We start from the raw sequence: 14,370 nt of genomic DNA on the forward strand, positions 1-14,370 counted from the left end.
AGGGCCAGATTCTGTTGTTAATACACATACAAAGCACATTTGTTCTCATTACGATTTTACATTGGCCAGCCATCAGTGCCTTCCTGGCACAATAAAATAAATACAACATAGGTTAGGATAAAAACAAAACATAGTTTGTTACAGATGTGACATACACTAATAGTGACCTAGACTGTATAACCTTCGTATACTGTTTGTCAGTGGTATATACTGTAGTGACACGTGACTTTACATTGTTATTTATCACGAGAATTCCTTGTATCGCTGTTATCACTGTTAAATGTTTCGTCATGGAAAAATACGGTAAAACAACCATTGCAGAATTTAGCAAGATTTTGCAAATTAGGCTAAACACCAATTTTCACTGAGTCAGGCCTCGCCGGCTCTACGCACATCCGTTGGATGATAAATAACATATGTTTAAAGCGCCCATTCTGTAAACATTGCCTACATTTCGTGATGGCGTGATATGTACATTGTTGCCATTTGTATAAAGCCAGCACTATGTTGCAATCGCATTTTTTGACGTAGAAATTGTATATTCGCGACAGAGAAAAGTGGAGAGAAAGGTGCAGGGAAACGCCCAATTATCACGTGATGCCTACGTATTATATAGTAACAAATAACTATTTTATTGCGTATGTACGTCTTGCCTTCTTTATGCAGATCTCTTTTTAAACCTTTATAAGCATGAGCGTTAGATGATTTGAAATGATAATAACAAGAATAAAGTCTTGTCTGTTAAACAGGAACCAGAAGACGAGTGGTCGTTTGTTAGAAACAGAGACAATCAACAATTCTATTTTGATTAAGTTTCTACCTTGAACAAGTAAAGTTAATTCACGAGACAAAATGAGGCTCATAATTAACCGCTTGCTTCAATACAAGCTTAGGTCCGGTATTTTTTGGGGGGACAGTAAACCCTGGTAAAGAGCACTGGTTTGGAGCATGGTGTCATAGTTAACTTTTTGTCCTAAATCTTTAGGATTGCGGTTACTTAACTTAAATACATTTTTTGTATTAACAAATTTATGCTTGGTAAATAAAAATTACCTGTTTTAACATACATTTAGTTTTTTATTTTTTTTTTTATTTGTTGTTTCCGTCTGGTGACGTGCACAAATTTGCAATTCTGATTTGGTATAAATGTATTCGGTGGGATAGCGAAAAAATTGCGCGAATCGAGTTAATTATGTTAAAACAGGGTGATCCAAACCCAGGCCACATGTGGCCCGCGACATCATTGTTCGTGGCCCGCTAAGCACTGTTGAATATTGCAATGCAATACAGTTGAGGGTTTAATCGAGAAATAAAAGTGACCTACGATCAGCAAACATAGTGCAATTGTTTCGTTATTGTTACATTTTTCGGGTTACATTACACTGGCCAACAGCAAAACTGAGATGTGACAGATTGCTTCCTAATGTGTTTTTGGCGCAGATTCTAAAGATGGCCTTATTGTTTTTCTAGCACATCAGGTTACATTTTAATTTTTTCAATGTATTGCTGTATAATTAATATTGGCAAATTGCGCACTGTGACATAATCCAACTATAATATGACTCACACACCATTTTATTTTTTACTGATATCTCAAAAAAAATAGTAATAGAAAGGATGTTTAATCAACGATTTTTGTAATTAAGTAGTTAATTTCAATCCGAAAACATGCCGCGGTTTTACGGAAGCTAGAGACCGCGTCTGTCTTTTTGTTATATGGTATTCACATACCCACCTTGCTTAATTAGGCCGATTAAACAATTTTTGCCAAAATTATTTGTTTTTATTCATTTTAAAAGCCTAATAAATTACTTTATCTTTGTATTGCCGTGTGCAGACGACTTTTAGCTGTCAATATAACCTCGGCAACTACTTTTGAAACCAACCGACCGTGAAATTTAAGTTATAAAACATCGCTGTAGCGAAAATGCATCACGAATCACGAAACTGATCCAGGATCAGTTGATCCGAGTTTGTGGAATAAACCCAGCTCAGGATTGTAAATCTCGGATCAATTGATCCAGGATCATGGATCAATCCTGATCCGAGTTTATGAATTCGACCCTAAATGAAATTAAGAAGAAAAAACAAAAGTTCAAAACCAATTCTGTTTTCCAGACAGATTTAAACAGCCTTACTGTAGATGCGTGATTTTTCAAAAGAAAAGTCAGAACTGCTTGTATTAGGATTAAAATAAAACCACTTGCTTGAGATTGATGTAGTATAAAGACATAGCGGAAATTAAACTTGGACAACCTACAGTAGATTTGCTACAAACAGCCGTTTTACCTATAAGAAAACAACAGCCGTGTTAGCCATAAGGGAACCGTAAGTGGCTGACATCACAAACGTTACGCCTCTTAAAAAATGTTCTTGCTCGAGGAATAGAAAAATGAAGTTCTATGTTTAGCATTTCTCTACAAAAAGTTTTCGCCACTCAACTACGCAAAACGAAAGGAATCTTGATGGAACACAATATTATTAAAATTCCAAAGGATGCACATTGTCAAAAGGTGGAATTATGCGCTTGGCTGACATTTGGTGAATGTGTGCTAACTTTTAAAAAAATGCAAATTACATTTTCCCGTTCAGTGTTGATGATCTGTTTAGCTTAGCATATAGATGGGTTATGCATGTCACTCAAAGTGCAATTTTAGCACACAGGTGAAAGTTTTTCCAGAAAACCTTGGTTTAGTTATTGATGAACGAAAACGACAATCACCAAGGATTTTAGAAGGGGGTAATAGTTGAAAATTTCATCATAGAAGTTCTATGGTGATAACTTGAGTTATGAGTATAACAAAGTTTTATGTCAGACGTTTTTACGGGCCATGTATCACAGCTGTGCGTGTTTTCAATGCGTTTTTAAGAAAATTTAAATTTGCCGATATTTTAAAAATCTGATGTGCTAGAGAAAATCTAAAGGTATATTCGAAATTAGCGCGAAAAATACATTTAAAATGAAATACTCACATTCTCGTTTAGAAAAAAAGTGAAAATTTGTTGACCAGTGTTATTAAATACACCAGTTTACTATTGTTCATCAAGCTATAGGATCTAGGGGTGGCAAGAAAGACTAATTGTTAATTTGTGCTACGGTGTGAAAGTCGCAATACGTACTAATTTATCTATATGGAACTTTCTAAAATGGCTGTTTTGCGAACATAAGTTGTATATGCGTTTTGTTTTCCGTCTTTTTAATATGAACATAACATAAAAAGTACGACCCTATATAAACTACTATTTTGTCGAACGATAAAATATATCCCCCTTCATGAATGCATTGTTTTACAGGATTTCACTGTGACTAAAGGTTAGCGCCCTGACCCTTTCCATGATGCAATTTCAGCCAACTACGCCTATAATGCAGTCTTCTGTTTTGTCAAATACGCATTTTTTTACGTTTCGCGCGCACAATTTTGCAAGTCTCATTATTACATTACTTTTGGACGAAGCTTTTTGTCGTTATGTTTAAGCATTTCATGCCCGACCAAACGAAAATCATTGATCCGCTTTATGTGGCCCGCAAAGAATATCAAAAAAATATTGGGGTACGCGATGCTGTCAACCTTGGACAACCCTGTGTTAAAAAAATTGAATATAACACTAAACACCCAAAGATGATTCTCTCATTCGTTGATATATTATGGTAATAATCAATATTTTCGATAACAATTTGTAAAGGCAATTCTCCCTAAATCTGCAATCAATCACATGTCAAATCGGTGCGAAAGTCGAAAGGCATAAAGCTCATTTTTATGGATTAGTTTAGAAAGTGCCACCGTATATGTATCGTGCATTTGGGCTAAAATAGTATTTAAATAGGCTAAAACATACCAAATAGCATAACTAAATTCGCGTAAAATATAGTAACGCACATATTTTACCGTTCTTCTTGTTAAATGCGCAGACCATACCGTTCCGTCCTATTTCTACCGCCCTATACCCGTATTGTTCACAATGAAATAGGTTCTGGTAAGTAAAAAGTAAGCTAAGTATGGTTGATGAATGTGGGCCACAAGGCAAAACTGAATATTAAAAGTGGACCGAGACATAACATGGTTGAGAATATCTTATACTTTTGGAAGGACTATTGTGTTGTTTGGAAAAATATATCGTAGCCTACAATTCTTTTAAATTTAAAGTTATTATACTTTAATGTAAACAAATTTCAGAAATATAGGCCTACAGTCGTTTTTTTGCTAGAAAAAAAGTGAAAATGTCCGTATATGCACGTATTTTCTTCGTAAGTGTAATACTTCAATTGATTGGCCTTTGCTGGCTGTATCGTAATCTTATAATAGATAAAATCACTTTCAAGTTAAATCCAGACAGAGACTTACAGAAAGAAACATTGCAAAATTACAATATTGAAGATCATGTCAATTCCATTTGGCCAGAAAAATATTTTGGTACCAAGTTTTGGAGGAAATATTACCCAGAAGTGTCGGATTACATTGTTGGGATTGAAGATGGAAAATACGAATGGCCTGTGCCAATAGAAGACTCCACCTCATCCGTTTTCACTGAACTCGAATTGCTGGAACCTGAGCGGATATATAAAACTAGTGAACATCTGAGAGCTGTTATTTTGGCAAAAGATGGATTGGGAAAACCAAAAAATCATGGCGGAGATTATTTTCATGTTAGGTGAAGTAAATATAAGGAATGGCTTCTTTGTGTCAAATAATTTGTGCTTACCCTACAGTTGCGATAATTATGTTACAATTTAGACACAATTTCTTGGTTTGTAATAAGTATCAATAACCGATTTAAGCAATTTCATTTAGGGAGGCACTTCATAGCCAAAAACAGCCTATGAAAGATATATTTTGTTTTGAAACTTTATCTAATATTCAAACGTTATACAGTACGAATGATGTCAATCTTGCGGCAAAAGCATAAAATTCAAAAGTTTTTTGATTGCAATGAATTTGACATGAGCTTGTATTATTTATTGTTTTGTTTCCAAAACAGGTTACATTTACTTTTTTAGATATTTAACAGGGGTTACCGAAACCGAAGCGAATTTTAAACTTTTTCTTCTAAAATATTGAAGAAAACAGCCATTAGATTCAAACTAGGTAGAAAAAAGCCGTCTGCTAAGATGTAATAGACGAACATACTTTACTCCTATTTTATGAGTCATCAGTATCTGAAAATCACGACTAAATTTTAAATAGGAAGCCAAAAGAAAAAATCTAAAACCAAAAAAACAATGTATTAAATGATCGCCAAACAAAGAAGACTGCAAATAAGTCAAGGGTTCATTTGAAAAATAAACATCATGAGTTACCGTTTATAGATGATAATATTACACAGAAGCTATACGGATGTCCGATACCTGACGTTTTATTTCGAAACAAACACCTGATTGTTTAACCAAGTATCGCGATCCGATAGCCTACCAAATGACGTCATAACTATGCCTAAACAAGCGAATTATAATAAGTTAAAATGTTAAAAGGTCGTTCTTTCCTTGTTATTACGCCGAAATTTGATTTGGTGTCAAGAAAAATAGTTAACTCACCCACCAACTTTATTTCATAAATTTATTTACCGTTACAAATATAAAATAACTGCGTTCGCAAATCGTGGCATAAATTTAAATTTTATTTTTATCGGATCGGCATCAATACCACTGTAGAATCGACCAAGTAGCCTACCAATACTGACACTTAACATCGGGTATCGGCTACGTTATGATTTTATTTTACAACCCTAATTGCAGCACCTCCGTTTATTTACCACATCTTAGATTGGTTCGTCTCAACTCAGACGGTGAACCTACCTATGATGCAATCGCAACAGACGCAATCGACCATCGTAACGGTACCTACACATTGAACGTGCCTCTGCTTTGGCCAGGAACAATTGGGGTTCTTGTTGAGCTCGTACATCCAAGTGAAGCTGTTGCTCAGCTCCTCAGTTGGACATCAGGATTTGTCGGAAGAGGCGTCACTTTCTTTGGAACGTACCTCAACGGAGAACAGCTAGAGTGCAGCGTTGGATTGAAAACGAGGTTCTTGAAAAAATTCATACGCATGTGTGTACAACTGCGATGTAGTCCTCTAGCTTCAAACGTTGTACTAATCAACAATTATGGCTCGAATATGGTGGTGCACCGTAAACGTTTACATGGGCTCACCTTAATCAATGAATAAATCAAGGATATTTATTGGAAAGAAAGTTATGGTTTATAGAAGTCCAAAATAAGGTTGAATTAACGACCTCGACCAAAGGTGGTTCTTTTACTCCATCAGCTAGGTTTCTAAGTGCAGCAAGTCGTAAAACGACCATTACACCATTTGGTTGTGAGAGCGACGGTCCCTGTATGGTCGAGGTTGCCAGTTCAAACCTCACTGCAAGCTATATGTTTCTTGCCTGGCATTGCACTAATACCCTTGATTGGTCAACAGTTAATGGTTAGTCCCTCTGAAGGCTTCCGATGTGCACCATAACCTTACCAATTGAATAAAGTTGTTTTTGGATCTCTTTTACAACCTTTGTGGTTTTGCTTGAATCATAACCTTACCAAATTTGTGATCTCGATACTTCCATAATCACGAGTGCTGATACTACCCATTGGTGTCGATTATCGCCTCCGATCCTATATTGTGAGACATCCCTACTTTTAAGAATTTTGGCATGGGTCACCATTATTGCCTGATTTTATATTCAACACCCGTGCTACGTCGAAATAGTTTTATGATATCGCTTTACTATAGACGCCACTAAAAAACTCAATTATTAACAGTACAAATTGTACACAGAACAACGCCACATTTACCCATCATCGTCGACTTTTTAAGTTTGATAAACCTATAAGACGTATTTCATTTGCATACCTAAATATCAATTGAACTTTAACTAACCATATTTTCACAGAATGAATTCTGAGATTCCCTGCAATTTTTCCCAACCTGAGAAGGGGGTATCGTGGTATTGTTACCCACCAAAAAGAGGAGGATGCACAGCTCTTAACTGGATAACAGCTAAAAACAACCTGGCTTCATCTATTTGGATGGGAAATAGGCAACCTTTGTTCAGGCAATATGTCAATTGGAAAGCTAAAATCCTAAACTCGGGAGTTTCTGTTTTTGTCGAACCTACGAACTATTCTGCGTTTAGCAATCTTCCACCCTGTTCCAAAACGACCGGTTTTTCTCCAATCGCATTCGACCGCCATTTAGGACACCATACTGGACTTTACAGCGACGGTCGCTGGAAGTCTTTGCAATGCTCAAATCCCGACACTAAAAATTTAGCTCGGGCACCGAAATGCTTGAAAAACAAGATTCTTTATTTTATAGGAGATTCCACAATGAGGCAATGGTTTCTATTACTTTTAAAAAACTTACAAATGACGGAAATAGAGCCAGGGAATCCCTCGGTATGGCAACGACCACGCACAGCGGAGCGCAAGGACTTAAATTTAACGATTATTTACAGGGGCCATGGTTCGCCTTTGCATGGAAAAGGCCCACCTTCAAGTAGACCGTACATCGTTGATACTTTAGAATCCATAAAACAAAAAAACGGTGCAAATGTTTTTATTGTTTTAAATCTTGCTCTTCATTTTGATTTAATTGACACAGCTGTGTACATGAAGCGCATAGAAGCTGTGAAAAAGTCTGTGATTACTCTAAAGAATAGGATGCCGCAAATAACGATATTTATACGAGGTTGTATTCGCCACAAAAATTCGAAAATTCCAGTACCCACAGAATGGTTTAGCTATCGTTTGTGCAAGATATTTATAGCTATATTTAGCGATTTGCCCTATGTACGTTTAGTGGATGTCTGGCCATTAACTAGTGCCCATCTTACTTTAGATAACCACCCAATGGAATCAGACGTTGCGCAACACATTGCCCTGTTCTTGTCTTTCATTTGCCCTGAATTCTAATAGTCAAACACGTTTTTTTTTCATAAACCTTTCTCTGAAGACATGGCGATAAACAAGGCACAAAAATAAAACGAAATGTAATTTCATGCCATACTATCCCTGTTACAACACTTTTCTAGGAAATGATGAAAGTATGTTATAACTGATCAATATACCAAATTGGCACACCAAACTAATCAACTAATGTTATTTTATGAATACCTTGTTTATTAATTTATTTAGCAGTTCGTTTGTTGGCAATGAATTATTTATAAATCGCTTTTTCTTATGCGAGATTCATTGACCTAGTTTGTCAAAAATTTGCATGCCACTGTTGTCGCTATTAAAGCATTAAATAATCCGTCCCTTATTCGAGTATTTAAACGAGGTTTACATAGATAAAATACGGCAACTCAGGTTACACTATAACTCAGATTATTATAAAGTTGTGATAAGTTAATATAGAAATGTATGAGAAAAATAAAATGCATTTCCTTAGTTAAAATCCCAGTAAATCAGGGGTTTGGTCGAACGCTTATTAAGTTAATACTATAAAATTGTATTTGTTGGTTCGTTTTTAGAAGCACAATTACCTTAGGAAGGAAATCTTCAAGGTGTATTGGCCATATGCGTAGAATGTTTTAGAATTTTGATAATATGCAACATAAAACGTACAACAAACTTGCTTACGTATAAGAATGTAAAGTTAAATTTTACGTCTAACAATGGTAGCATTGCGTTGTTTAGCAAGAATCGCGATTAAAATCGTAATGTTTCTATGGAACAGACATAGAATTAAGTTCAGGAATTGTTTTTCTGTAATTTATTAAGCATATGTCAAGTAGTACAAAAACTCAAATAAAATCACTCAAAGCACGTCAGCATAAAAAGTATGAGCGCCAAGTTGGTAGTACACAGTTAAAACTGTTAACTTTTTGTTCAAATGCAGTTCGTCTCCATGTCTATACTTGACTGGTCGTTAACGAGATGCAATCACTTGGGCCGTCCAAAGAGCCTGACATTTCGGCGATATGCATCGCGGTCGTCTATGCAACTAGTGTTTTGTCATTAATTATTAGTGCACGTTAAAGTCGGTTCAGCGTCCAATTGGAAATAAAATATTTTTCTTAACCAGTTACAACAACGTGTAGGTGTTGTATAGCTCCGCTGTTAAAGTTTTATGACTATACGGCTATACGATATTAGTCTTTGGAGCGTTTTCCTCGCAAATGATTCAATCGACGCAGAATGGCCGCTTTTCGACTTCCATTACCTTGGTTTGAAGGTATTATTTGAGGAAAGGACGGTTCAAGCTCCTTGTTCACTTTAACCGTATTTTGACGACTGGACAAATTGCTTGAACAGATTTCAGGAAAGTATATTTCGGGCGTTTTCCACCCCCTACGCTTTTCATCATAATTATTTCCGCTCAATTTATCTGAGCCTTGCTGATCGGACGTGATACTTGTGACGATTGGAGGAAAAAATAGTTCAGCTGTTTTCCAAACCGTATTTACACCAGAAGCTTCTTTACTCATTTCGTCTGATTTAGACCTTCCATTTGACTTGATTTCCCGATAAAACAGTTCTGGCGATTTCCACCCGTGAGACGACTTAGCTTTCGTTTTTCCATTGTCAGGTTGGGTGAGCTCTTCAGTGTCGTGGATGGTAATATTGTTTGTGCTATGGTCGTTGCTAAGTTCTATGTTACTCGCGATTGTACGTTGTAGTAGAGTTTCAGGCGCCTTCTTTTTTCTAAAAAGTTTCTCACGCTGCTTAGGCATGATACAGGAGGCAACCCGGGAAAGAAAACTTATTTTTTTAGCAGGCGACCCAATTGGTTCGTACTCTATAGATTCCCTAATTTCGCCATTTCTACTTATTGGTTGTGATATCAAATAGAAATCTTCTGTAGGAGTGGTCGGGCTTTCGATTGGACAACGTTTCGTGGTATCAAAGTCTTCCATTGCGATGGTCTCATGGGGATTAAAACGTGTGCGTTGGGATGTTGCGGGGATGAAAAATTCTGGCGATTTCCACCCATCAAAAGATTGACCTTTTTCAAAGCTTTCAAGATGACCTGCATCGTCCATTGCAACCGATTCCTGTGGCGTAGATTTCATGCGCGGCGTAAGTCGCGGAAAGAAAAATTCGGGGGATTTCCAACCTGCTGGCGTTTTGTCTTTGGCATTAGGACAGGAACGATTGCTACGCCTTTTTGGGGGGGCATTTTTAGCTGCTCTTTTCACGTTCTGACCTTCAGGAGGCTCTGTGGTTCGAACTTGCAATGGCCTTTGATTTGCGTATTTTTTCTGAACCTTTTTGTCACTTTTCTGTGAAGTAACATTAGAGGTGACTTGAGAACGCGCACTTACCCTTCGGTACGCCGGGTCGCGAGCGTCATTTAATGCGGATGTCTCATTTCGTGGTTTGCGTGTGGCCAAAAAAATTTCAGGAGATTTCCAGCCGTTTGACGACGCAGCCTTTATTTTCCGGCACCTAACCTCATCTTTGCTGTGGATTGGTCCGACATGCAATAATTTTTGAGCGGAAGTGACCTGCGATAATTTGGAGCGGATGTTACTCTTGTCCGCTACACTGCTGCGTATATTAGGCTCAACAACACTTTCGGGGCAAACTCGATTGCCGCGTAAGAATCTAGCGCGATTTTTCGGTTTAAGTTTTGAAGCAATTTGAGAAAGAAAGCTTCTGCTTTTTCTAGGTGACGCGTTGATGGCATCTTTCTTTAAAGGAGGTACAACCGAGCCTTTAACTGTGGCAAACCCATAGCCTATTTTCGACTCGGGGATGACTTCGTTGTCTCCAGATGCCTGTGTTTGTTCAGCGAAGTTGTCACTGGAACACTTCAACGCTAAGTATTCTTTAATATTGGTCGCGTCTTCATTGGTGGGATGGCGCGGCAGATGCAGAAACTCTGTAATCTTAAGGAGCCCCGCGTATCGTGTCGCAATTTTATTTTCGTTGTCGGATGGTGACTTCTTTGTCGGCGCTGGAACTCTGGGTATCTTTGTTTGGAAATGTTTCGGGCCATTGTTGAACTTCTTGTGTTTTAAAGCATCGCCAGATTGATTTCTCACATCTTTTACTCCTGCAAAGTATGGCAATCACTTTACAATTACACTGTGTTGGGGATGTATATAGGAGATGTATAGTTAAACGCACGTTTTTCGTCTTTTCTGATTCGGTTGCTTTCAATCATTTCCAACTGCTTTATATAACCGCTTTTCAGTTGCTAAAGACATAAGAGGGTACAATGGTTAAATTAAATAATTGATGAAAGTGGGATTACGCCTTATATTGATTAACTTATTTTTCTTAGGCAAGTATCTGCTTAAAGCTGGCTTTAATTTATAACAAACATAGTAGTTTTACCCATTGCTAACGGTAACCAAAATTCAGTTTAAGCCACTACTGTTGATGAATTCGTCCTTGTAATCGACAATAAAACTCACCTCGAACAACTTAGGTATGCTTCCTTTCTTCTCCATATTGGTAAAGCGCCGTACGTCAACATTCCTTACAGCAAGAGGAAGTTGACGACATGATGCACTTGGATAATCCTTTCGCAGCCTTCTTGGTGGAATCAAGCTCTAATGAAAACACAAAAAAATAGTTGCAAAGAAATTAGTTAGTGGTCGAGTGCAACAGCGTGATCTACACAAACACTTACTGGTCTATTGGAAAGGCTTTTACGAGGAAGGAAAGTTGGAGCCAACACGTTTTGTCCTAAAGTTATTTCTTGCTCCTGGAAAAACATAAAGACTGAATAAAAATTTAATATCTAAATAAATTTCGACATAAACTGATTAGTATGTTTGAAAATAAATTAGGTTTCAAGATACACACGACGTCCACAATAACTATGCTGAAACACAATATACAATAATAAATCAGTCTATGTTCTTTTATAAATTAAGCGTTTACGATACAGTTAGTGTATATATTTTTTTTGAATGTTGTGTATGTAGTAATGTACTGTGAAAGAATATATTGTTAAAATATCAAAGCACATTTGATAAAATTATCAGAAAAGAAATTGTTTATTTCGTTACCATGCCACGTGTTTTCCGTTCAACTGTTCCGTTTGTAGCCTGACTATTTTTCAAAACAAGTTGCTTCGAAGCATCTATAAATCAAAATGCATAACTTGTTACAAAAATGTTTATTATTTTAATGAAAGTTTATTTTGGCACATATCAGCAGTGTTTAAGTTACGCGGCATGATATATATATATATATATACAACTGACAAATATTTGAAGCAATAAAACTGCTTTGAAGGATTTAAGCATTCATTGCAAAGTAAGACACAAGGCCCCTTAATAGTCCTTACTTTTTTGTTGGCCTTTAACGGTGTGGCGTTTCTTCGGGGTATTTATTTGTGCTGCAACCATTTTAGGAGGTGGTATTTTACTAATATTGGTGTACTTTTGCTGCGAAACTACTTTTATTCCAATGTGTTCCCGCAGTCCATTCTTGGCCATTACTTTCGCAAGATATTTAGGCAGGGGTATGCCAGTTTTATTTGTATATCTTCTCTGGGGAAGTTCACAAACCTTCTTGCGATTAGGTACCAGCTGATTTCCACCTGAGGCACAATTATACAACCAGTATTATTGATTATAGGAGTAAAAAACAAGTTTTGGCGCCGCTACTTACCCCTTTTAATTCCACGACGTAGGGTGACGCGCCCCCGCCCAACTTTTAAACCCATTCCTTTTGCAAGATATTTTGGCAGAGGTATGTTGGTCCTGTCTGTATATTTTCGAGGGCATCCGGCACCCTTGCCTTCTTCAACGTCTTTACTAACTTCTAAAAAAGTAACAAATTTCCATGAATAACATTGCGTTAAATATGGTCTCTTAAGTTAAATTGTACAAGGCCCAAATGGAATTATAGTTTTCGCACGATTGCAGTACTAACTCATGTAGCAATGCAACACCTTGCTTCATGTTAAAATAAGTTAACAAACTTATAAGAAGCTTATTTTCTTTTTCACGTATAGTAATCAGTATTGAAACAAAACATTGCAATATTTAACCTTTTTAAAAAGAGGCGTACAACTTGGCATTGTTTGACAAACACTAGCTTAGAGACAAATTCACTAAATATGTAACAGCCCAATTTTTAATCAAAACCAATGTGAAATACTTTAATAAAAACATAGGATGCGAAACATCAAACATGGAAGGGTTATATAATTCACGCAGAACAGAAAGTTAATTGTCTCGGCGCCACAAATAGAGCTTCTTATATAGATTTAAAGTTTTTGAGTAAAGATAAAGTGTCCCCAATGTTTCTTACCCCCTTTTTTAAGCGGGAAAACTTGTTCTTCCTCTTTATGATGCTCATATGCGGTGTCTCCCTCGCACCCAGCCCTGCTGCTTCTACCGGCCTTTCGCCGCTGAAATTACGAAGCTTTATATAAACTATTGACATTTTATGGCTAGTGTCACCCCTCAGAAATAACAAATAGATTGCGGAACCCATACAAGCTTTTTCCGTAGGCAATATACTAGAATGTCACAATAAACGGAACGGGAACAACATACATCAACTCTACATAACGTATGAAGTTATAATTAGGTATATTCCACTCTAACCTTTACAAAAAAAAATTATAAGAGTTAAGCAAAAATTAGATTCTTAAAGATTCTCAAATATCTCTCGGCACCATTATGCATTAGAAATTGCACCACAGGGCGCCGTGGCACCCCGGTTGAGAACCACTTATTTCGATAAACGAGCGACCTTTATAAAGAACGCGTGCAAAAAATTATCCCTGAGCTTACTTCGGGGTTTTCAAGGTGTGGTGCAGCGCCCTCTAGTGGGTCAGCGTCGATAGCAGCGAAGTGATCTTGACACGTTTCGATTCGCCAGATCTCGTCCACGCTTTCTCCACTTGCGCCTTGTTGCGGCAGTCGTATTCTGATTGTAGCGTCGCTAAGACCCTTCTGGGCTGTTCCGGATTTCAACAGGAAATCCATTCTCTCCATTAAGAGTTTTTTACGCCGAACGAGGTAGTTCTTCGCACTTTGGACTTGGTATTGGAAAGCTACATAGATAAGATATCTTTGTAAATAGCCGTATTTGTCTAATTTCAAATAGAGGAATCAGGTGGCACTGTATAAAAACAAATTGGATTGAATTGTATTTTGACAAATTTCCCACAACCGTGCTTCATCAGGTCAAAGAATAAAGATAAGATATTGCTCGACTAAATTCGTTGTTGGACGGAAAATAAGAATTTAACACTTACTTAGATTTCGTTTAATCGCTGCAATCTCCCTTGCAAGACCGGGTGACCAACTCTGCAATACAAAACGAGTCGAGTTTGTAAAAAAAACGACGTGAGTTTTTGGCATAACTGCAAATTAGACTTACGCCGCTGGTAGTCGACTTTTTATGTCTCGCGAGCCAGGGATCCTTAAATATTTCTCGAATGGATGCTCTCTTTGTTG

The 14,370-nt window shown here is 37.1% G+C and overlaps 1 protein-coding gene across 1 annotated transcript; it reads left to right on the forward strand.

Moving 5' to 3' along the window:
* Positions 1-4,219: 4,219 nt before the first annotated feature.
* LOC146148092 (NXPE family member 3-like) lies at positions 4,220-8,251 on the forward strand. Its single transcript, XM_083387996.1, has 3 exons — positions 4,220-4,650; positions 5,759-6,022; positions 6,889-8,251. Exons 1-3 carry the CDS (start codon positions 4,220-4,222, stop codon positions 7,907-7,909), a joined length of 1,716 nt encoding a protein of 571 aa, XP_083244122.1. The 3' UTR covers positions 7,910-8,251.
* Positions 8,252-14,370: the final 6,119 nt, after the last annotated feature.

The sequence above is a fragment of the Ascidiella aspersa genome, chromosome 4 (assembly GCF_963924565.1).
Source record: "Ascidiella aspersa chromosome 4, kaAscAspe10.2, whole genome shotgun sequence".
In the NCBI taxonomy this organism is placed as follows: Eukaryota; Metazoa; Chordata; class Ascidiacea; order Phlebobranchia; family Ascidiidae; genus Ascidiella; species Ascidiella aspersa.

Excerpts from the sequence above, each read along its gene's own strand:
- LOC146148092 (XM_083387996.1), top strand. The coding sequence starts at position 4,220 with ATGTCCGTATATGCACGTATTTTCTTCGTAAGTGTAATACTTCAATTG. Across the intron at positions 4,651-5,758 it reads GGAGATTATTTTCATGTTAG|ATTGGTTCGTCTCAACTCAG; the intron begins GTGAAGTAAATA and ends ACCACATCTTAG. Across the intron at positions 6,023-6,888 it reads AGCGTTGGATTGAAAACGAG|AATGAATTCTGAGATTCCCT; the intron begins GTTCTTGAAAAA and ends ATATTTTCACAG.